Source organism: Sceloporus undulatus, chromosome 2 (assembly GCF_019175285.1).
Source record: "Sceloporus undulatus isolate JIND9_A2432 ecotype Alabama chromosome 2, SceUnd_v1.1, whole genome shotgun sequence".
NCBI classification, from domain to species: domain Eukaryota; kingdom Metazoa; phylum Chordata; class Lepidosauria; order Squamata; family Phrynosomatidae; genus Sceloporus; species Sceloporus undulatus.
In genome coordinates, this window is record NC_056523.1 from 141,154,557 (window position 1) to 141,179,042 (window position 24,486).

The following is a 24,486-nucleotide window of genomic DNA, read 5'->3' on the forward strand; positions in this document are numbered from 1 at the left end:
AAAGTCCCCGGTACCTCATTTGGCCTAGAAAGCTTGGCTTCTGCTACAGCGGCCACATGGACATTCAAAATGGCCTCTAAATAAAGAAGCTATCCCTTTCTGGAGCATGTAGAAAAATGGGATTTTATTAGGAAGTGTGTTTGGTTTTGCATGTTGTGGTACACATCCAAACAATTTGTTGGCTTTCATACTTGGATTCTTTCAAATTAAAATGTGCCAGCCTTCCCCCTCAGTTTATCAAACATGAATCTAAGTTCAGTATATAGCTACATATTTTTTATAATAGCTAATAAATAAAGCTTCCATTTAAAAATGGATGTTGATTCATGCTCTTGTGTGGTCAATAATGGATAACTTTCAGAGTTCAACTGTATGCAGTGTAGCCTTTTCTGTTTATTCCACAGTGAGTGCATACATTGCTAATATGAATCAGGACCAGCATGAAAGCACAGGGAGGTTTAAACCTTAGCCATTTGGCTTTTATCTAAAACAATAATCCTTCCTTACAGGGGTTAAAAAAGACAAGGGTAAAACCTCCATTGTCACCAGCAGAGTATATTGAACACACCCTTTGTACCATTTGCAGATGTCTATTACACTGGAACCCCACATTTGGTGTTAAAGCTTCTCAGATTTGATGCGATACTATAGACCAATAAAGTCTATAGTGACCAGTATAGTCTATAGTGTGTGAGGTGGGGGCAAAAATCATCCCATTGTGTCAAGGGCCGGGTATCATCTTTGTCTCCATTCATACTTTCCCAAAAACTTTCCAGGGACTGGGAGCTGATGGCTTCTGGACTGGCACTGACCACCAGTTTACTATAGATCACTCTTTCATACATACACATTCATCTTCTGCTGATAGAGCTAGGAACACTGGTGCTGGTGCTTCAGGGAGAAAATAATGTCAAACAATATGCTAGGTTACTGTAGAGCTTTCCTGCTAATCTGTATATGTATCTGGACATCACTCACAGATCTATGAAGTGCTGATATTAGACAACATGCAATAGTCTAATATCAGCACATCCTCTGTTGCAATCCTGAGCTAATTCCTTGCCACAATTTAGAAGAGGCAGGCTGTGCTCTTATGTTATTTATTACCAGATTGTGTGACTATGCTGTTTCCAGCATGCCTGTTTTTTTCCTTAGAGTCAGTTCTAAATGTAGCAAAGCTGTAGACTGTTGTGTCGATGGCTATAACCTGGGTGTACTTTGTGCAACCAGAGTAATATGATGAGAAGAAAGGGAAACTCCCTCTTCTGAAGCTATGCTGGCTATAATAACACCAGAGATGGTATGTTGCATGTTCACCTCAGACAGAAAGTTGATTTCAAGAGTTTGAGGACTACTCTGTAGATTAGACAAACATCCAGTATTCAGAAGTATTCATTGAATTATTAATGACAAATACAAAGACCTTTGTTTATGACTCATGGAAAAAGAAATAGAAACACAGGAAAAACTGGTCTTTGCAGCAAGAGCTTTATACCAAAGTTGTACATAAGAAAATATACCATTTGTTTTCTACATAAGAGTAAGAGGATTTTTAATTTTAAAAAAATCCTCTTAGGAGTCATTTACACTCAGTAACAGAGGAATAAATATTATATATTTATATAAATCTTTAGGATTAAAAATGCAGTTAAATTGAAATTGTGGTACTGTAAAATCCATGATGATAAAGCACAGTCATCTTGCTGCCTACCACTAAGTTTTTATGGTACACAGATAGTGGAGGGGTCATCTCCCAAGATGGCAAGTAATAATCATCTGCTTTCTTCCCTTCCTTATTTTACATATTCCTTTCTAGGGTCATGATCTTCAAATTTACTATATTAGATACCCCTTCTCCATCAGTGTGTCTACTGAGGACCCTTTATGCCAGGGGTGGGGAATCTTGGGTACTTCAGATGTTGATGTACTTCAGCAGTGTTTCCATTGTCTCTCACTGCTGGCCAGGCTGCCTAGGGCTGATAGGAACTGGACATCAACTTCTGGAAGGTTACAGATTTCCCAGCCCTGGTTAATGGGGTGAGGAGGCTTCTTCTGCCAATTGGTGTCAGCCTAGTTCTTGCTGATATTTTAGCATGTGTGTATAGAGGATGATGGGGTATTGTCTAACATGCATTCTCAGTTCACAAGGGGCACCAGCCAAATCTCTCAGGCTTTTTGCTCCACATGACTTGACAATGAAAGCTAGACATCACTCAACTGCTTTTGGAATCTGCCCATTGCTGAGGATGATTAGTAATGGTAAACAAAGGCAAGGATATTTTAGAGAATCTCCTTTTTTGTTATCACCAATATTCTGCATAAGAAACTTTCACTCAGAGAATGCTTCCATGGGCTCCCTGGGTTCCAATCAATTCCATGGATGGAAAGCCAGAACCCAGGGGGAATCTGTCGTGACACAGACTTAGTCTTAGACATCAAAGTGTGGGCCAATATCCATCTTCCCTGGCTCTTGGCTATGATAACTAGACCTAATGGGAACTGCAGTCCAACAGCACCCGGAGGGCCAAATGTTAATTGGGTTTTAGGTTACTGTCTAATCTAATCAAATAGGAAAGAAAACTTTCTGTTGACAACTCACCGATGCTGCTTCAGAAGAGCACTGATCCACAGTCACACTGTCTCAAATAGATAGGTGGTTATTCAGACAGGTTTCTACCTATGAATAGTCACAGGAAAGACAACAGTCTGTGGGCTTGTCTATATTTAGAGAATCCATACTTTAATCCATGGATGAGCAACTGCCATGGTTGGGAGGCTTCATCACTGCTCACCCTGATGGGCTGTTAGAGGGATGGATCACCTATGTGTCAAAAATGTTGGTTGTACATTCTGTCCCTCCGCCCAGCCAATACTATCCTGTAGTCCTCTGCAAGTAGAGCTGCTACTGTCCATTTCACTATTTGGGGAGCTTTTAACACCTCCATATCTTTTCTACTTCCAGAAGGGGCTTATTTCAAACTAGAAGAAAAAGCCCTGTCTTGGCTTTTAAAAGGATCTTTAAAAGGAAACTCAAGTTTCCCAGACATAGCATGAGGATCATCAGTAACCCCCATCCTCAAAGTTTGTTTCTATTTGTGTATGCTGTTATTGGCCATTTTGAGGAAGGAAATACACAATTGTTCTTAGGGAGGTGAGGAAATGTAGGGATTATTTAGGGTCTACAAAAATGGCATTGGGGCCTCCTCTGTCCCCATCTGTATTTCCATCTTTTAACTGTGCATCAGGGTTCCTGGAATGTACAGTATGGTGATAATGCTGATAAAAGTTGCTGCTAGTGTCCCTCCCCTTCTAGTCCCTGTAGTTTCCTGAGCTCAAGGAAATCTTTTAAACCAATGTACACCTACAGTTTAGATACAACTATGAATTGCTTATTGGATGTTTCATGCAGCCCCTTCTTCACACTTAGATCTTGGGATTGAGCCTCTTGTTCCCAGAAGTCTAACATTACTGTCTCATTACTTTCCCCCTGTTGATTGACACCCATTCCAATTCCTACCCTGAGAATGTATGACCTTAGAAGGGCAATTTTGTAGTCAGTGTTAACAAGAGATCATAACATTTCAAATACTATAGATTCTGCTCAAAATTGAGATTTTGTGGTTGCAGACTGAGAGTTTTAGCACAAGTACACATTTTCACCTGAACAGTCATTGATCTGTAGGACTGGGATTGCAGGGGAAATGTTTTATATTCCTCTGTCAGTTGTCAGCATGTGGGAAGGCAAAGCCTGGTAACAGAGTGGAAAACTAAATAATACCAGGAGAGATGACTGTATTTTACCAGCAGGATCTAGTTTAGCTTGTTTTAGCAGTGTCATGCAAAAGTTTATATTTCTTTTTTTAAAAAAAACCTTATCTTTAAAAATAATACATGTAATATTAAGGGTAAGGCAAACGGAATGGTGGATTCCACCTTGCAATCTGCATTTGGCAGGACATAGATGTGATTAGTTATATGAAATGTTCCTTGATGGAAAGGAGATGCTTGAGGATGAAGAGTTTGGAAGGAGTCAGTAGTTTTCTAATTGGTTGAAGCGACCAGTCATCTGGACTGGCTTTCCCAGGTCCTGCATGAGGGAGAAAAAAAATATAATAACATCAGTCTGAAAAGCCTTCTGAGCGGGTGAGGTTGTTATAGCAGTAGCAGCAGTGAGAATCAGTATGGTGTAGTGGTTTGAGTGTTCATCTAGGATTCTGGGAGACCAGATTTCAAATTCTCACTCAGGCATGGAAACACATTAGGTGACCTTGGGCATGTCACTCTGTCTCAAGTCTCAGAGAAAGACGATGAGGTAAATTTGCCAAGAAAACACTAGGACGGGGGTATCATTGAGTCAGAGTAGATCTAATGGCACTTAAGAACAACAGTTACAACAAAATAGTAGTAGCAGGAGGAGGAGATGTAGTAGTAGTAGTAGTAGTGATTAATAAAATTGAAACTGCCTGTATAAGCATATCAAAGTGCTGACAAAATGCATTATCACTACCATCATGGATTTATACAGCACTTCCAAATGTTTAACGTATACTAATTTTAATCTTTACATTGAACCTGCAGTGGGAATGTTATTCTCTCCCATTGCAGATGAACAGGGTGAAGAGGTGAGGCTGAGACAGAGGCTGCATCTGCACTGCAGAAATAATGCAATTGGACACTGTTTTAACTGCCAAGGCTGTGGAGATTTGTAATTTTGTGAGATTCATAATTTTGTGATGCATTTAGCCTTTTCTCTAAGAGACCTCTGGTGCCACAGCAACTATAAATCCCAAGATTCCATAGCATTGAGCCATGACAGTAAAAAAGGGTGCCAAAGTGAGTTTTTTATGCAGTGCAGCTGCAGCCAGCGTGACTTGCCCCACAGAGAATCATAGAATCGTAGAATCATAGAGTTGGAAGAGACCGCAAGGGCCATCCAGTCCAACCCCCTGCCATGCAGGAAATCTAAATCAAAGCATCCCCAACAGATGGCCATCTAGCCTCAGTTTAAGGACCTCTAAGGAAAGAGACTCCACTACACTCCGAGGGAGTTTGTTCCACTGTCGAACAGCCCTTACTTTACTGTCAGGAAGTTCCTCCTAATGTTGAGGTGGAATGTCTTTTCCTGGAGCTTGCATCCATTGCTCCGGGTCCTAGTGGCATTTCATGAGGACTTCTTGATTCATACACCAGCCTTTCAGCAGCTACATTGCATCAGCTCAATAAGATTTTGTTATCAGGATGCATGTGATCCTGCATGTGAAGTTTGATCTTCACATCCTTGCAGTACAATGCTATTTATTCTTATCTGAAAGTTAATGTCCAATGTGTTTAGTTCTGACTGTTCCCTGTTGCATGAATTTAGGATTGCAATCCTATTAACTATTTGATGAGTTTCTCTTTTTGATGTTCCCATGAAACTGTGGCAAGTTGCTGAGTTTAAAAAAAAACCCTAATATTCTCAAAGCAACTAATGTATAGTGGCTAAAATGCAATTAGAGGTAAATGAACTAGAACAAGAATAATTGCATGATAATTATAATTACAGAATTTTATATCTCATCAGAGAATGTTGGATGGTGATGATTATTATTATGATGATTGACATAATTTGGAAGTCTATCATTTTCATTTTGGTGTTTCTCATAATGATATGGAAATCATGTTCCATGTCATAAGTTGTAGTTTAGTGGTTCACTTTTGGAATTAAACCATCATTTTATCAATTAACCCTGGAGGAGAGGAATCATGGAAAAGCTACTATTGAAAGAATGGAGATGAGTATACATAGTGAAATGTTTACTGTGATTTTTTTTAAAAAAGGCAACTTTTCATAAAGGGAAGTTAATTTACTCCCAGCAAAATTAGTAGCTTCATCTGCATAGCACCTGAGATTGCCAGCTATCCTTGAGAAATAATATTCTTAGAAGAACAGGGTTTTGCTGGTGCTTTGTCTGATCATTGTTGGGCTCTCTATAAAATGAAATAAATTCTCAGACTACAGGGTATTTAACGTGATTCCTTTCCACAGAGATGCAAACAAGGCACAGAGAAATTCCACAGAAACATTCTTTTTTATGACCTATCAAACAAGTTTTAAAAGTTCGCTGAAATGGCATCTAGCAATTTTAATATTAGTTTAATCAAGCAAGAGATTTCCCACTATCCCAAATAAAACTCTGATCAGACATCAATACTTTTTCTGTTACGATCATGATATTCAGGAGCTTCTCTCTTTTAATGAGCAGAAAATGTATTATTAATATTTTAGCTTTGGAGTGTAATTTGCTTTTCTTTTGCTTTTCTGCTTCTCATTCATTTATTTGTACTCCTCTTTCCTGCCAAAACCTGTAATATTGGCAACCGATTTTCTCATAACTATATATCTGAGTACTGAACACCATGTCCCAGGACATGGAGCCTGTGGGTGTAGTAATGCAAATGTATGTATTTTGTAATGTACTAGGTATTTGACAACTATATGAAATGAAGTCTTCTCTGTAGACCTAAAATAGCAACAAGCTGGGAACTTACTGTGCCAGCTTGCTTATTGTTGACCTGTTGTTGTTCTTGTCTGCCTTCAGGTTGTTTCTGACTTATGGTGGCCCTTAGGTTATCATGGGGTTTTCTTGGCATGATTTGTTCAGTGGAGATTTGCATTGCCTTTCCCTGAGGCTGAGAGCATGTGACTTGCCCAAGGTCACGCATTCCACACTCAGTGCCTTCCACATTTTAAGAGGACATTTTCGCTAGATTATTATGACTCTTTAAAGCAGAACTTTGAAAAGTTATTTTTAATGACATCTTCCAATATCCCCCACCATGTTTTCCATTCTACCCAGTGACAAATCTGTACTCAGTGTTGACACCAGACCTCTGTGTACTAGTTAGCTGTCTTTCCCCAATTTCAGGACAAATATTTTCAGCAGCCAAGGGCAGAACCCTTGTGTAATCAGTGTGTGTGTTGTACACCTTCAAGTCATTTCTGACATATGGCAATCCTATCATGGGATTTTTCTTGGCAAGATTTCTTCAGATGAAGTTTGCCATTGCTTTCTTCTGAGACTAAGACTTTGTGACTTGTCATCACCCAGTGAGTTTCATGGCTAAGCTGGGAATCAAACCCTGGTCTCCAGAGTCCTAGTTCAACACTCAAATCACTATGCCACAGTGGCTGTTAGTAATTAGTAGAGTGTAACATTATGACAGTGTGTAGAGGCTACAGCCTCTGCCACAAGGTGGGTGGGTTTTAGTCTTTGTCAGCTTCATGGCTAAAAGGTAAAAGCTGTACAGTGGCAGTGAAAGGAATGTTTGGGGTTTTATAAGCCCTCATACTTTCACTTTCACCTAGCAGTTCAAGATTGGGAATAGATCTAGACTTGTGACTAGAGCCAGCACGGTGTAATAGATTGAGTGTTGGACTACAACTCTGGAGACCAGGGTTTGAATCCCCGCTCAGTCATGGAAACCCACTAGATGACCTTGGACAAGTTACACACACTCAGCTTCAGAGGTAGGCAAAGGCAAACCTCCTCTGAATGAATCTTGCCAAAGAATCCCCATAATAGGGTCAGCTTAGGAACATCATAAATCCAAAATTACTTGAAGGCATACAACAACATAACTAGGAACAGATTAGGGGTGGGTGGGTGAACTTTGCCATTAGCAATGTGCTTGTAATTTTCTCCTAGTTATTAGGATGGGAGATGTTTCACACTTGCACACTTCAATTCACTTTGCTGTACCCTAAATAACTTTGGGAATCCATCTTCCACTGGCCTTGTGCAGAGGTGGCAGTAGGATGAGGTACAGCCCAGTTCACAGGACTCACTATTTAGCTACAGGGATCAAGAGTGTTGGTCCTGGAAAAGTCTGAGTAGAATGTATCGTTTGGGGGCCCAGTTCACCTGCTGTATAAGGATCCTGAAACCCACAATCTAAAGGATTATGATGATGCTTCTGCTATAGACCACCTGCTGCATTATCATTAACAAAGCTTACTTTAAAGCAGTGATGTGTGTCATTTCTCACTACCAGATGAAGTCTTAGGAATGTCTGGAATTGCAGCCAATTTCAGCTCATTACCATGAGATTTACTCCAGTATTTTACATTATATAACTGGCTGTACTGTTAGAATCTTTATATAGCTATCAGCTCAACCTTCCCTGTCTTGATGCTTTCTGTGTTATCTTCTCAGTCATGCTTACCTTTAGGTTTTCGCACATAAAGTACACTATTTATCAATATTCGATTGCTGAAATCTTTACCATGTACATTTAGATTTTTTGGTGAATATTCCACAATATGACAGCAGCTCAGATAACTGCAAGAGCGAAGAGTAAGAGTTATAGACTCCATTAGAGTCAGACTATGGAAATTCAAAATTATGGTCATTATCAAATGGATAGATGAAATACTCTGAAGCCTATGGCATGCAAATTGATGCCTGGAGAAGAACCTACACTGGTGTGTGCCTGACCAGATGGTACTTGCATGAGAAAGATCTGACGTACTTTTCAAATCTGAGTTTAAATCTTTTTGTTAGTCCTGACTAGAATAGACCCATTGAATCAATGGGATTTACCTATGTGTTGACTCACCCTTCAACAATTGATTCTAGGGGTCTACTTTAGCTGGGAGTAACCAACAGTATGCCAGCCACTTGTGATATTTGATAGAAAAATGGGGAAAACTATGTTGCCTGTTTAATGCCGACTTCCCTTCTTGGACCTCTTAGTGGGGAGTTTGCAACTGCGAAGTGCAGCCGTGTCTCGAATCTGCTGTCCTCGAGCCTGAGAGGGTGATGCACAGGCTGCATCAGGGCGTGAGCGAGTGGATTCCAGCCACCTAGAGAAAAAGAAATACATTTCCACAGTCAGTAAGAGCATATTTGTCAGACCAGTCCAGGGCCAGCTCTAGGTATTTGGCTACCCTAGGAGAGAAATATTTTGGCACCCCTGTCACCCCTCATAATTATTTTCACCCCTTGATTTCCACTGTTTTGTTTGTTAAAGCTAAACATGACATAAAACTTAGGGCCCATTCAGACTACGAAAAAAAAACGGTTTTCAAACCGATTCTTGCACGTGAAGTTCGTACTCACCCCAAATCTCACACAAGCGAATCCGAGGCTTGCACACCCGTTCCGTGGTAAATTGCCCCTAGCGCGTTTTTTTTAAAATTGGGTTATAAACCATTTCTTTTTTTAAAAAATGGTTCCTGGAAATATGAACTTCACCCTGGTCATGATCGGGGCAATTGCAGGGGGAGGGCCAGGTTGCTGTGGGTGGGCAGTAGAGCCCGCCCCTCATGACCCCCTCACTCTCAAGCGCTATGTTGCGGAAATATGAACTTTCACCCGGGTTAAACTGCCGCGGGTGGCTTCGAAGGGGGAAAAGCAATGGGCACTCGCGACCGGGTAGACCCGAAGAGGGGCCATCCGTGTCGACCCGGATCCGACCAGGCTTTATGGGTCAGTCTGAATGGGGCCTTAGGTTCCAATCTCTCCTCATAGTACTGAGAATTAGTCAAAAAGCCAATTAGTTTTTTACAGGCTACTATTTAAATTGTGTTTGAAAACTATAAAATCATTTTAAGCTTAAAGTATTTTTTTATTACAAGAGTAAAAGAGTCCATTTACTAAGTAGGTTAGGTTAGGTTAGACTAGACTAAGTAGGTGAGATGACTAGGTTGGTTACAATTGTGTTTTGCTAGTTAACGAACGTTCTTTGTATTATTTTATTATATAGGTTGGAGTGTTTAGTCAATACAGTATAAGTAGTTCGTCTCCTTTTGTTAAAGGAGCCTTCTGCTTGTATTGTCTCTGTAGTCTAATTTATTGCCTTTTATAGAACAACATTCTTTTTCTGATTTCTGATTACATAATGATAAAAGACATAGGATACAGGGTGGCTGTGCACTCCCCTATCCCCTAGGATAATGTAATATAATAATAAATAGAGTACTCACCTAAACAACTAAAACTTCATCTTTACTTAGTTAAAAACTTGTTGTAAGAATGCAGACATTCAAAATCAAACACAAACACTGAAACGCTATTGCATGATCACTACCAAAAACATGAAAACAGACTAGTTTGTTTGTTGTAAACAGTAAACTCAAGGCAGCTGGCAACTGGCATTCCGTGTTGTGGCACCAAGGGTAAAGCAGGTGGGCAGCGAGAAAAGAGAGGGCTGTTGACCTTGAGGTTACATTCAAGGCACATGTGGAAGGCGGATGATGTACCATGTGACCATACCACAGACATAGGGGGATGCACATTTATGTTTTGCCCATTGTACAAAGAAACTGTCATACGGTAGCTTGCTTTTACGTCACTTGCTGTAATGAGAACTCACTTTAATATTGTTTAATTACACCAAAAATTATACAAAAAAAGCCATCAAACCGCCCCTAAATTTTGCTGCCCTAGGCGGCTGCCTGGTTCCCCTATAAGGATGAGCCGGCCCTGGACCAGACACATACCAGCTCTGATGCCTTGTATGGCATGGAGTCAGTAACTAACCAACATCATACCCACAAACACAAGATAGGAGAGAGCAAGTGCTCTTTTACCTGCGCAGAGGTGCTAGCTGACAGGAGCAGTGCCAAGGGTTATTAGACAGGGTGAGGGTCTCAAGGCGGCTGAAAGGAAAGCTCCCAGGAAGACTGGAAAGTTTATTATTCTCAATGTGAACAGTCTTCAGCGTGGTTGTGCCAGCAAATGCTTTATCTGAAAACTGAATCAAAAGATCAGACCATACTTATTGTGTAACCAGTAGTTTAAGCCCAGGCTTTCTCCACATTCCTAGTGTGCTTCCAGATAAGGCTTTCACTGTGCAATTGATTGGCTCCAGACTGAATCCTAACAGAGGTCAAGATATCATCTTATATTTGTTACCATTCCATGGTTTCATTTTACTCCTTCTATCTTTTTATCTCACCACAAAGTCATTAGGAAGGAACAACTGGAACAGTTAAATACCCTTTCAGTTATAGGAAATGTCTGTCTGAATTCATCCATTTCATATTATGAGGGGGAGCGCATATGGGCTATGGGTGGAGAACCTGAAAACAGGGCAGAATGTTTACACCCCCTGGAGTTCAAACCAACCTGGAAGTTCTTGGGGGCACAACTGGTCATTTTGAGGTTAAAAATGGATTATTTGTTTTGTATTAGGTAAGAGATGTGGGAAACCCTGAGGGTGCATGCTGGGGGCCATATTTTTTATTCATTTATATTTTAATATCACCCTTTAGGACCAACTACAAAATACTTGAGAAGCATTATTGTTTTGATTTCTTTATTTAAAAATACAGCAATGCAGATAGCGGAAGCAGAATACCTTGGGGTATAAAAGAAAGAGAAAGGTGTAATGCTTTCCTCTCTGGCATTTTTGTTGGTGAAAATTACCTTCCTCCCCCTATGCTTTTTTCCTCATTGGAATTTTTCACTTTAAACTGAACTTTTTGTAGATGAATTTTATAGAAGAGCAAAGCATGCCTGAGCAAACACCTTTGAAAAGAGCAAAGGACAAGAAGAGAATACTGCCATTTTTTCTGCCTTTTGTGAGGACCACATCTGCATTTGTTTTCGTATTTTAAAGTTGCTCAATGTAAAAAAAATATGAAACCAAATCTTTAGACATGTGGAGAGTATAAGGCTGGTTGCTGAATATGGTTCAGCTGGTTGCTGAATATAGAGATATTGATAACTTTTTATTGCATACCCCCTTACAATTTCAAAGAGTGATGTGCTGTGACCTATTTCTTTCTAGAAATCTCTTCATCTCTAAATTAACAAACAGATGTTTTTGGCTTTTCAGAGCTGTTTTTTTCCCCTGGCACCCAGTTGCCACATTCATAGAAGGGAGTATTTGCAGAGACTCAAGGGCCTGTAGACTTTGGCAGAATCCAATGGACTCTAAATGGAAAGTTACACTTGGCATTCAGAGTAGAAACAGCAAGGCACATTTTCAGCTCCTCAGATCCCTCTCCCCATTCTCACTTTTCTAGCTAGTCTAAGATGCTGTGGAATCTATTTGTGCTCTAAAGATTTGCTTTCAAAGTACAGTTCTTCTGTACAATTACACGATAACACTAGAGTGATAAAACTGTTGTTTCTTCCAATGAACTTTCTCAGATAGTTTTCATCACTAGTGCTCATTTATTTTGGACTAATACCTATAGGCAAAACCCTATCCTTGGAAGTTTGTGTTGCAAGAGTACTTGTTTCTTCTGTGTCTTCACTACTCCTATTACTTATTTTGGGGGAATGAGGAATTAATACACCAAATTCACCAGAATATTCCCCAAGTTAACTGCCCATCAGAATGTGCTCTCCCACTATCTCCAGTGCTTTTTCATATTTCATATTGGCCATCATGCTAGGATTCATAGACTGAATTCACATTACCATTTCCCTGACATTTTGTGGCATTTTATTTATTTATTTGTTTATTTTTGCTGTTGGAATGCAACTAGATACTAAGCAGGAAGATTTATTCCATTACACAATGAATATTGACTAAACCAATGTTATAGTGTGAACCGGTGGAAAATAACCAGAAAACTATACTGGATTGGTGCTAAACCAACAGATAACAAGAGCTCATTGCTCAGAGATTAAGGGTAGAAGAGAGAAGCAGAAGAAGTGAAAATGTCTGTGTATCATGGGATGGGCATTCTTTCTCATGTTAGCAGTGATGCTGGCATAGGGAGGAGCTATGTTGTGGCCCAGAGTTTTTCATATTACTTCAGTGGAATAGGAAGAAGCCACATCACAGTGATTCTCATTCCACCAGCAAAATTCAAATAGAAGATATTAGGAAGTAGATAAATGGAGTACATAAATGGATGCATTAAGGAAGCAAGCAGAATTGATGGTCTGTAGCATGTGTTAAATGAATTAGATTAAATAAAGATCAGGCATGTATACAGAACACTATTTTAAGATGCTGGAGAATGAAAAGTGTGAAAATAACTCTGAATTCATGAGGGGGCCCATACAGCAGCTGTGTGATAATTATGTTGCTGAAACATCTATTGTTTGCTATGGAGTCTTTCTATAGTTCTTGAAGAGGAACAAGGAGTCTCACAACAAACTACAAAGATGTGTATTTGTGGTACTGTGTAGAGCTCCTTTATAGGTTTCTATTTCTGGGATGAAAACCTGATGTTTCTAAAATAGCAATCCAGTTATTGGTCTAAATGCAGTTCAAACTACGATCCAAGATTATGGAGTAGAGGAAATCATTGTTGTATTTAAGGATGTTTATAATTCCTTAAACATGGAATCTTGGCTCTTGAGTAGCTTTAATTTAGAATCACATCCTTTCCTGCATATGTGTGGTATCCTTTTCAGGTGAAGTATGACTATTTCAAGAATTTGTTGATATGCCTGTCACTAGAAGATGTCTTTATGACCATACTTGAGTAATATTTGAGCAATGCCGAGCTTTGTATATGATTCCAAAATCCACAGTTGGACAATATTTTTAGGGCCAAACAAAATTGTCCATAATTGTGAACAAACAGTAAATATGATGTCATATGAAAGTGGAAAAATTGTTTACTATCATCAAAAGGGTTTCACATTGCTTTACTTGTGAATAAATTACTTTTCTCCCTAAACATCAACACCATCAGCTTAATTACCTAGTATCCTGTGTCTCTTGGTGAATTTGTTCAGTAAACAGTATGTTTTTAATTTTGCTTGCCAACATGCTACCTCACCAAGCTTTAAATGGTTTCCAGTTGTCATCTCCTTCACTTTGCCACTCTCCATCTCTTTGCATCTCTTGGAGGGGTTGCTGTGCTGATTCACCTGGATAATCTTAGCATGGTCCTGTACATTCTGGAAACTGCACTCCTTGTTCACCTGGAATTCTTCCATCTTGCTGCTTCTCTTTCATGTGGTCTCATCTAGCATGATGTCACCTCCTGTTTACAAATAGCACCTCATGCATGATACTTCTGCCCCTGGGTCATGACTCATTTGCTGAGATGAAGAGGAGCATTTTGCTGCATTACCTCAATATCCCTCTGGCTCTTTGGACAGGAACAGAGCTTCTTTGTGAAGTACTCTGAGGCTTTCTCTTGAGCGATAATCAATAAACAAATCCTTCTTTATAAAGTGTCAGGGTGGCATGGGGGATATGGGGGAAGAAAAGAAGTAAAAGTCCTTATGTTTGCTCCATCTACCAGCTGTGATATACTTGCTAGTCATGCGTACGAATCGTCTCTTCTGTGGAGATCACTGCACTTACTCACTCCAATGTATCTCCAACAACAACCAAATAATCTGTTGTCTAGGAATAGGACTTCACTCTCCTCTATTTTGATAGATTATTCCATTTGCTACATAGTCTGATCGTCTGTTTGTGTCTGTCACTGACTCACGTCATGCACACACAGAGACGTACACTTACACACTCTTACACTTTATTTGCTTCATTTGTTGTATCAGTACCATGACTATGGTTAGTACTATATGGTTGAATCTTTGTTTAGTGGTGTCCTTACTATGAGCAAAGCAATGAAGCCTTGGATAGAAGGCTTATGAACACCATTAGCTAGATGAGATAAATGCAGGGGACAGGAGATTTCAAATGTGTAACTTAAGTGGGAAGAAAGAGACAGCAGTGGAAGTGCTAGAATAATGCACATGAAATGAATCCTACAAAAGGAAAGAGCTCTATGGTTTGATGAAGGAAAAAAGAGAAATTGTAGTGACAAAATTATTTCAGAACTACTTATTTCAGATCTTAGAACTTAAAATGTACATAATCAGATTTTCCACTTTTATCTATCACATTATTCCCTTATTTAAACTGCATTTAAATGCTATGTTATTAAAGATTTGGTTCCTTTTGCCTGCAAAGATTGAAGGTCTTGGGGCTCACAGTTGTATGGAAGAAGAGCCACAATTTTTCAACAGTGATAAAACCCATTCTGTTGGACAGAAAATAGCTTTCTTTGTAACTGTGCCTTTTATTTTATTTTCAGTTAAATTGGTGCTACTGCCAAAGTAGGTTTTCATTGGATTTATGCACTATGGATTTTTACACTAGTTGGTAGATTCCCAAATAATGTGTTTTCTGTGATTATTTGTTGTCCTCAAGCATTCTGTAGACATACTATTTCCTACTTAAAATTAGCAGACTGTGCTTATCAACAAGAAGCTGATGCCCTTTAATGACCTATTAGCTAAGATATAGAAAGTCAAAACTGTCTGGAAGGGGAGGGGAGAGAAGTCAAGGACATACCAGATTAATGGATAAACCAAATAGCAGTTGAGGGCCTCCCATTAAATACAAAAAAGAGCCAAAAAAATGATAACCATCCTCTGTTAATATAACACATGCAGTCAGCCTTACATATCCACAGATTCTGCATCCATGGATTCAGCCATTCACTGCTTGAATTTTTTAAATTTATTTTAATTATTTTTTTTTTGAAAAAGCAAACATTGATTTTGCCATTTTATGTAAGGGACACTAATTTACTATGACATTGCACATAGTGGGACTTGAGCATCAACCAATTCTGTTATCCACATGTGTGTGTGTTGGGGGGGGGGGTTCTTGGAACCAAATCCAATGGATACTAAGGGCCTACTGTATTTTGTGGTTTGTTTGGTAATATTGAGGGGCCTCAGGTCATCAGTACTTGTTAACCTGGCCCTGGTTCCTCCCCTTCTCCAGCCCTGCTGTCCTACTTCTCATCACCCCTCATTGAGGCTAATTACCCCTGGCACAGCAAGGAGCATATTCAAGCATGCTGCTCATCATCTGGTACTGCCTGCTAACTGAAAAGAGCCACAAAGTGCTGAAGAGAAGATAAGGGATATTTTTGCACTCTAAGCCAAACAGCTATTTATAAGGAAGTAAAACAGGAAAATCTTCCATTTCTGAACTTGGCTCCTCTTTTGAAACCTATTGTGCCCACTACTGATCAATGCTTTGAGGAGGAAGAAGAGGACATCCTAACCAGAATCCTTGTGGAAGTTACACCAGCATAAGTACTTTTTCAGACCCTGTACAAAGAGGGATCTAGTATCTCCTTATGCATTGCTTCTTCACAAGCTTGCAGTAGTAGTCAGATTAGCATCAGGTGCAGGTCTGGCTCCTTCAACCCAAAGAGCCACGGATTGTCTTTGTCATGCTAGTGCCTTCTGTCCCAGATCTCCTGAGTCCCTCCCCCTGGACTTCATACATAGCTACGTTCGCAAAGGTAATGGTCTTCTAGCATTAAATCTGTTCCCATCTCCCATGGGTTCATTTCAGATTTCCAGCATTTGCTTTCCTACAAGTTCCCAAGTGCAGCATTTCCTTGGATCCAACAGGAATGGATTTTAGCTGTAGGTGTCATGATGATACTGGGATGAATGGTAAGCATGTGCTGCGTTTATGTGAGAGAATGTGAAGATCTGCCCTTTAGAACATAATTTGGATAGGTTTTAAATCTCCCTGTCCCTGGTAAATTTAGCAACAGAGTACCAGATTGTCTCTCTATAGCCCTGGACTGTTTCCTGGTCATGTTAAAGCATGAGTGGGCAACCCCTGATACCAACCAACCTCTTGCTACCAACATTTTCACATCATCGCTGCCATTTGAGTCAGCACTGTTGCATTTCCACCAGGAAGTTTTGCGCATTGAGAGTGTGACCCTTGTTTCCTAATAGAACTGTGGTCCAACAGCTAGCCAGAAGCATTATTCTCCAGCAAAGCATGAGATATTTTGCCATAATAACTGAAGCAGTGGGGATCTATTGATGAGGCTTACAAAATGGATGGGGAGTGGGGATGTATGCAGCCCAAGGTTCTTGTGTTACTCATTCTTATGCCAGGATGGTGTAATTCAAGGAGATTGCGATAGAATTTCCAGACTATGCTTGTAGACAAATAGATAGGGAGCGCACTAGAAGCACTTACCTTTTCTAGGCTCATGTTGTCCAGGCTGAGGGTCTCCATGTAGCGCCCAAAAGACTGGAAGGCTAAGTCTGGAATGACTTTTATTGGGTTGTGTGATAATTTCAGGTCCTCCACCACTCTCAGCTTGCTCATTGCAGCCAGTGGGTAGCTGGTCAATTGGTTCTTATCCAAGTGGAATACAGCTAAGTTTTCCACATCATCCAGTGCTCCTGGCTGAATGGAAGAGATGGAGTTGTCAGACAGATAGAGCCAGCGAAGGTCCTTTGTGCCATGGAAGGCTCCTGATTTCAACTCTCGGAGCTTGTTGCTGCCTAGTTGCAGGATGAAAAGGTTAATCATTGGGGAGAGGAGCCCCTTGGGTAAGTCAGGAATCTTGTTGTGGTCTATGTAGAGGTAGGTGAGTTCTGTCAGGTCATCAAAGGCTCCCATCTTGATGACACTGATGTCATTATTAGACAAATAAAGATAGACCAACTGCTTCAGGCCCCGGAAGGCTCCACTGGAGATCTCTTTGATGTGGGAATGTTGGAGATGGAGAGAGACAAGATTTTTCAAATCTCTAAAACCATTTGTTGGTAAGACAGGGAAATTGTTCCTCTGGAGATTGAGGAGCCGTGTCTGTTCTGCTACCTTTGGGATCTTTCTCAGCCCAACATTGTCACAGATGACATGTTGGAGGTCACCACCATGGCAGTGGCAGTTCTGGGGACATGCCTGGAAGATGGGGAAAAGGCATGCCAGCAAACAGAAGAGCCTGAGTAGGAAGGCTGACCGGTCCATATCCTCAGAGCTGCTATGGATGTTTGGGGAGGAGGAACAGCAACAGGAGGAGGAGGGAGAAGGTGGAGTGGAAGACAGAGTGAGTCTGCAGCAACTGAACACAGCTCTATTTATAATGTTATTAAAAAAAACCAAAATCCCTACCCACTAACCGCAGGCAGCAGCCAGGCTCTGACTTGGAAGTAACGGGACTTTAGGAACTTGGTGTGACTTTAACCCTTTGGGATCAAGCTGAAACGATCCCTCCCTCCTCCTCTCTTTCCCCATCCGCTCATACAGCTCTGATGTTTTTCAAAGTGCTTTCCCTCTCCAACACATCATATGAGAGAACAGCACTCACATGTCTCTTGTTAGGTAATTCTTCATTTGCCTTAAGTCTTATGCATAGGAAAATAAAACCTGTCCTTGGCTTTCCACTTCTTTAGCTGTTGTGAGAGGAGCTTTTCTTCTTGCATACAGACAGGGGCTGATAATAGCAACCTATCAGTATGGATTCCTTCACCCCATAGCATCTTTGTAAATCTGTTTCATTAAGCAATTTTTTTAAAAAAAATTCTGTGGACACAATCCATCTCTCCATGATTCAGTTCAGTGTAGTTTCTATGATTTTCATTGGTGTACAACCTTTATGTAGTTTTTCTAATATTTTGTCATAATAATAAAGCACTGTGGTAACAAAGCACTGTCAGTTCACCTTAGCTGTTACATAACACAGGATAATATCCAGTTGATGCCACCTGGCAAGGCCACAGTTTCCTTCAGTGAAAGGGTTAATCCCCCCTCCCTCTGTACCCCTTGGTATGTTCTCAAAATCTTCTCCTGATTGTGAGAAGACCCATTAAAGTACTGTAGATAGAGAGGTGGCAGTAGAGATTTAGAGGAAGGGAGGGCAAAGTGCTACCAGGAAAGAGAGATACTGCTAAGAAGGGGACTGTGATTATTTCAGAAAATAAGAGAGCCACTTCTGGGAAGAGGACTACAGTATTGTTAGAATATGTATATGTAGACATTATTGCCTGTATTACAAATGTTTGAGTGACATGATAATAATAAGATCTTTGCCATCCTAGCATGTATTGGGCCTGTCTTTATTAGAAAATTTTGGGGGTGTGTGTTTAACCTTACTTCCTGCCCAATTCAAAGTAATGGCGCTATTTTTAAAAAACTTTGTTAGGTTTGCATAAAACACATAGACATAAATGTAGAGATGGATTACTTGAAAACAGTGACAAGGCACACGGTGTTACGTCCAGTTTTTGTTTCAACCAGAGCAGACCCATTGGAATATAATCTCCCTTACAGACTTGATGGGTAAAACTTACTGTAATCATATATGTAAGGTGTTTGAAATATGATTCCTCATCTACTAGGATTCCAAGATCTACATGTACAAACTCCATTTATGGTAACTTGCATGAGGAATCCTAGGCAGAATAAGCATTGCATTTGCCCTCAGGAGAATTCCTGACTCACTAATAGTCTCTAATCTGTTTAATTTTTCTTTCCCATTCCCTATGACTCTAAAAGTCCATATCTGCCTTTTGGTGTGAACAATACCTCTTTTCTGCTTTAACTAGTGTTAATGGCAACAACTTTCTCTTATTTCCCTTGTGGCTGCACAACCCTGCAAAAAATGCCACCCCTAGTGTAATGGACCATTATGCTAGCACAGTACGCCAACAGGACTCAAATTAGCATTGTAACTCATCTTTCAATGTAACAACATATTTGAGATGGTTAATACTTAGAACAATCAAAATTAAAATATATTTAACATTAAAAAAGGGGACATGGTGGCTCAGTGGTTGAGATGCTGACTCTGATGATTGCAAGACTGGCAGGTTCGCAGTTTGAGACTGAAGTGCCACATGACTGAGTGAGCTCCTGTCACTAGTCCCAGCTTCTGCCAACCTAGCAGTTTGAAAGCATGTGAAAGTGCAAGTAGATAAACAGGCACCCCTTGGGTGGAAAAGTAATGTGTAGTCATGCTGGCCACATTCCTTGTAGCAATGTTTTTAATTTTCATATTGTAATTGTTTTTATCCTGTACTGTAATGTTTTAATTCCTTGTAAGCCGCCTTGATCATTTTTATGGAAAGGCGGGGTAAAAATAAATATTATTATTATTATTATTATTATTATTATTATTATTATTATTATTGTGACCACTGGAGTCATCTTCACACAATGCTGGCTCCCTTGACTTAGTAACGGAGATAAACACCACCTCCTACAGTTGGTAATGACTAGACAATCTTGTCAAGGGAAACCCTTTGCCTTTACCTTTAACATTAAAACATTATTAAAACAGCAGAAGAGTAGCATCTGTAGTTAATTTGTTAAAGACCAATATATTGTTTAAATATGCCTGCTGAAGGAGATCATAGACTGGGCCAAGTGAATATCCTTGGGCAAGACATTCCAGTGATTTTGTGTCATCACAGAGGGGCTGTTTTTTGTGTCAAGACTTCCAGTGTTGGAGGGAAAAACAAGCACTATGTTGTTGAATATTCTTGGTGCTTCAGGCAGCTTCATTTCCTTGGAGGTGAGCCTCTGGTTCCAACCCATTTAGGTCTTTAGAAGTCCTAGCCAGCACTTTGAACTGAATCCAGGAGGAAATTGGCAACTAGTGCAGATGATCTCTGACCAGGATGGCAAGTTCCAGTTCATTAGTTCTGTTAATATCCTGGCAGCTGCATTCTGGATCAAATGAAGAGTCACAGGTAGCTCCATTTTGGGCACACCACAGTAATCTAACCTCAAGATGAAAACACTATGAGTGGTATGGCCAGTTCCAGCTCCTCAAAGAAATGGCACACATGGGATATAGGCTGAAACTTGTATAATATAGTCCTAACTACAACCATATCCTGGTCATGCAGGAATACAGCCAAGTCTAGGAGTAGTTCCCAGATGCAAAGCTGGTTTATATAGAGAGTACTATACCACCACTTTTATATCAGCTGACTTAGGGGCAAAACATTACTCCGGTTTTGAGGTCCCTCCACTGGCTGCCTATCAGCTTCCGGGCCCAGTACAAGGTGTTGGTTATCACCTTTAAAGCCCTAAATGGCTTGGGTCCAAGCTATCTCAGGGACTGCCTCCTCCCGTACAATCCTCCCCGCGCTCTCCGCTCCTCTGGGAGGAACTTACTGCAGCCTTTAAAATCTAGGCTTGTGGCGACCTCCCAGAGGGCGTTCTCTGCTGTCGCCCCCAAACTCTGGAATGACCTGCCGGATGAGATCCGTCAGATAACATCATTAGACAGCTTTTAAAAAGCGGTCAAGACGGATCTCTTCCGGCAGGCCTTTCCAGATTAACCATCCCGGCCCAGGTTCCCTGATTCCCTCATTCCTCCCGTGGCCCCATCTTAGTGATGGTTGAGGATCAACAGAGGGATATCAGGGTTTTTAGTTTTTAACTGTTGTTTTTATGCTTTGATACTGTGTTTTTAATATGTTATACTGTTTAATACTGTCTTAAGGGGGGGAGAGATAAAGTGTTTTTAATTGTTATATTTTATATTTTACTGTTGTCAACCGCCCGGATTGGTTTCCCATAGGGCGGTATACAAATTATTATTATTATTATTATTATTATTATTATTATTATTATTATCAGATGGCAAGTAAGGGGTGGCTTAACACCACCCCTTTGAGTGCCGGATCAGGGCATGTCATGGCCCCAATCTGGAATTTTTCCAGCCCCAAAATAAGCAGTCAGGAAGGCGGTGTGATGTTGGCTTGGGCGGAGTGGGAGCATGCAGCCCCCACGCCCCCACTCCACCCTGATGCCAACCCTTTTGGCCGGTCTGTTTAGCTCTTAAGAAGTACTGACAAACTAAGACAAGTGGGGAGGGGAGTGAAACAGTGTCTTTCTTCTTGTTTGGCATACTGTGGTCTTCAGTTTATCAAGCCAATGGAATCAGTGAATGGGATGCATCATATCTCTGGCATTGAAAGATCAGCTCAGACTCCAGGATAGTCCTGGGTTATAATCTAGAAAAACAAGGAGTCCCTGTGTTTAAAATGTGTCCAGCAGACAGTATTACTCGACCAGACACTCTAAGAAGCGTTGTTGAATCCACACCCTCCTCCCACAAAAGAAACACTAGAGGCAGAATTCAAGAATGATGGCACAGAAAAATCAAGAATTTCAAGTCTCACATCTTTGCACAGATTGGAGTGGAGGGATGACTGGAGCAAAAGAGACAGAAAGATCAGGGAGGAGGGTGAGTCTGGAGATGGAACATTTTGAGCTGGTCTCTAGCCAGGTGCTGCCTGCAGCAAACAGCTGAGAGCTGAAGACACATAACTGTGAGCCTGTTGAGGCTTCCATTGCTGAAGCTGGCTACAAAAGCCCAGCTGGCTGGGGTGTTTATGGAAGCGAGACAGTTTCAAGAAATGGAGGAAATCCAATGACTGATTTAGGATACAGAGGGGGGATTATTCATAGGCATGTCTGGCTTTTTCCATTGTTGAGAGGAGGTGTTGCTGAGCATGCGCTGTGTGCTGTTATGCAAACTGGCTGATGGTAACCAAGCCCCTGTTTTGCAGAGGTACATTTCAAAGGGACTTTTGACTAGAGTTGGAGAGGGTGTTTTAAAAAATAAATAAAAATATTGGTATATGTGTGTGTGTTAATTTTGGGTCACCATTCTAGGCAACTGTTTGTGCTGGCAAGGGAACTGCATAATATTTTTAAATCTTCCCATTCAGTTTTCTCAAAAGTAAAAAGCCAAGAGACAGGATATGAAGATCTCCCTATGGTGGCTATAGTATGCAGCCCAACCCTGCGTATGCTGCTTGTTCTCTTCTCTCGGTGTAGGTTGGTGGAGGAACATCTGGCCCACCGTAAATTATCAGACTAAAGTTGCAGTCAGACTAACCAGCACAGTCAATAATGAGTGATAATGGGAGTTTCAGTCCAAGAACAGCTAAAATGCCACATTCCCCATTCTTATTTTAATTGTCTTGTTTCTTGGTTTTCTTATGTTCATTCTTACCAGACCTATCAGCTTTGGTACTCTGGGTGCTCCTATTATGCTGGCTTTATGTTTTGTCCATGCTGTTTAAATAGTTTCTCTCTGTCTCTCATTTATATGCTCAGCCTCCACTGAATTTCTGGCCTCCTATTCTTCCTCCTCTGAATATCTCACAGTCTGATCTCCTCTGAGCTCTTGTTCTCGCATATCTATCTCTATTAGGTTCTTCCTTTATAACTCATGAACCTCAGCCCAGCATCTGAATCATTGTTCTTCTACCTACTATCACAAAATTCTTTTGACAATCTGGTTTTTGGTAACAGTTTTGTACAGTTCCACATGCGGGAATGTGCCTGCACAAGCAATAGATTACTATGTGAACTTTTACAAAGCTCAGATGATCAAGGAGGAAGCATCTCCCTTTCCCCATTGGCAAAGAATTCTTCACAGCTCCAGCATGAGTCAGACTAAGGTCTACCACAGTCTTCATTCCTGTTGTTTGGGATTTGGCCACTGAAGGATGCAGCAGCAGGAAGCTTGGAAGAATTTCTTTCTGGATTGATAAACAACTTCCAGATCTGTCTCAGAATTTCCCACAAAATTAGTTTAATGATTGCCAAATAAGAGCTCCAAACCCCTGATATGAAAAGCATTGGGCTTGCAGGCTTGTAGTTTGCACCTATGATCAATGTCTTGACTACTAGGGAGAAGGTCACACAATTACTTCTTGCAATATTTAAAATAACATATTTAACAATTACAAAAATATGATTTGGCTATAACCTATTTTTACCACTGGTATGACCAGTTTTTAGCAAAACCAGACTGGTGAATATATACTTTTTTAATTCATAGAATATATGCACCATGATCTCAGGACTTGACAGCTTGGACTTATACAGACATCAGTGAATGCTTGCTCCAGGTGATCTTTTTAGTGCGATAACAAATCCCATCTCAAATAATATTATAATGTAAAATGTCCCATTGTGAGAATGTGGTACAATTCCTAGGAGAGAATAGTGTTACTGATATTTGCCCATTAAAGCATGTTTGATATGTACTGCAGTGTTAGTGTCGTTTCACACCAGTTATAGTACTATGATTCCACTTTAATTGCCCTACCTCTGTCCCACGGGATCCTGGTATTTGGAGTTCATGGAGGAAATTTAGAGTCCTCAGCAGGGAACTCCTTTGGTGCCACTGACCAAACTGTAAACCTTCGGATTTCATAGGGTACAGCCACAACAGTTAAGGTGGAATTATAGTGCTATAATTCTGTAGTGTGAAAGGATCCCTAGTGAAGAGTATTACACAGCATTTGAAGAAAAAGGAAAATGTTAATAAAGGACATTTTTGACTGGGGTACCTATAGAGTTTTTAAGAGGCTTTATGTATTTTTTAAAAAACAAAATAAAATAAAAAATAGTCAGTACAAAATATATTTTGCCTGTTCGCTTAGGCCATTGTACAGTGAAGTGACAAAGTTCTAGCACTTGAAGGCAAGCCTTTGGAAAAGTTGGCAGGCATTCAGTCACATTCAGTCAGTGATATACACAGATGTAAGTCCTGCATACATCTGTGTATGTCTTTTGTACTTGTTCAACGTGTTTGCAGAAAATACCATAAGAAAAGCAGGATTAGACTCAGAAGAAGGAGGAGTAAAGATGGAAGGAAGGAACATCAACAATCTTAGATATGCGGATGACACTATATTACTAGCAGAAGACATCACAGATTTGGAACAATTATTAAAGAAGATCAAAGATGAAAGTGCAAAGGCAGGCTTA

At 40.4% G+C, this 24,486-nt stretch overlaps 2 protein-coding genes across 2 annotated transcripts in view; one reads left to right on the forward strand and one right to left on the reverse strand.

The window, feature by feature from the left end:
- Positions 1-24,486, forward strand: part of ACSF2 (acyl-CoA synthetase family member 2) — a 71,724-nt gene that overhangs the window by 22,839 nt on the left and 24,399 nt on the right. The gene's annotated exons all lie outside the window — the stretch shown is intronic.
- CHAD (chondroadherin) lies at positions 1,478-17,973 on the reverse strand. Its single transcript, XM_042454696.1, has 4 exons — positions 16,933-17,973; positions 10,574-10,737; positions 8,700-8,845; positions 1,478-4,087 (listed from the first exon to the last, which is right to left on the reverse strand). Exons 1-3 carry the CDS (start codon positions 17,710-17,712, stop codon positions 8,704-8,706), a joined length of 1,086 nt encoding a protein of 361 aa, XP_042310630.1. The 5' UTR covers positions 17,713-17,973; the 3' UTR covers positions 1,478-4,087; positions 8,700-8,703.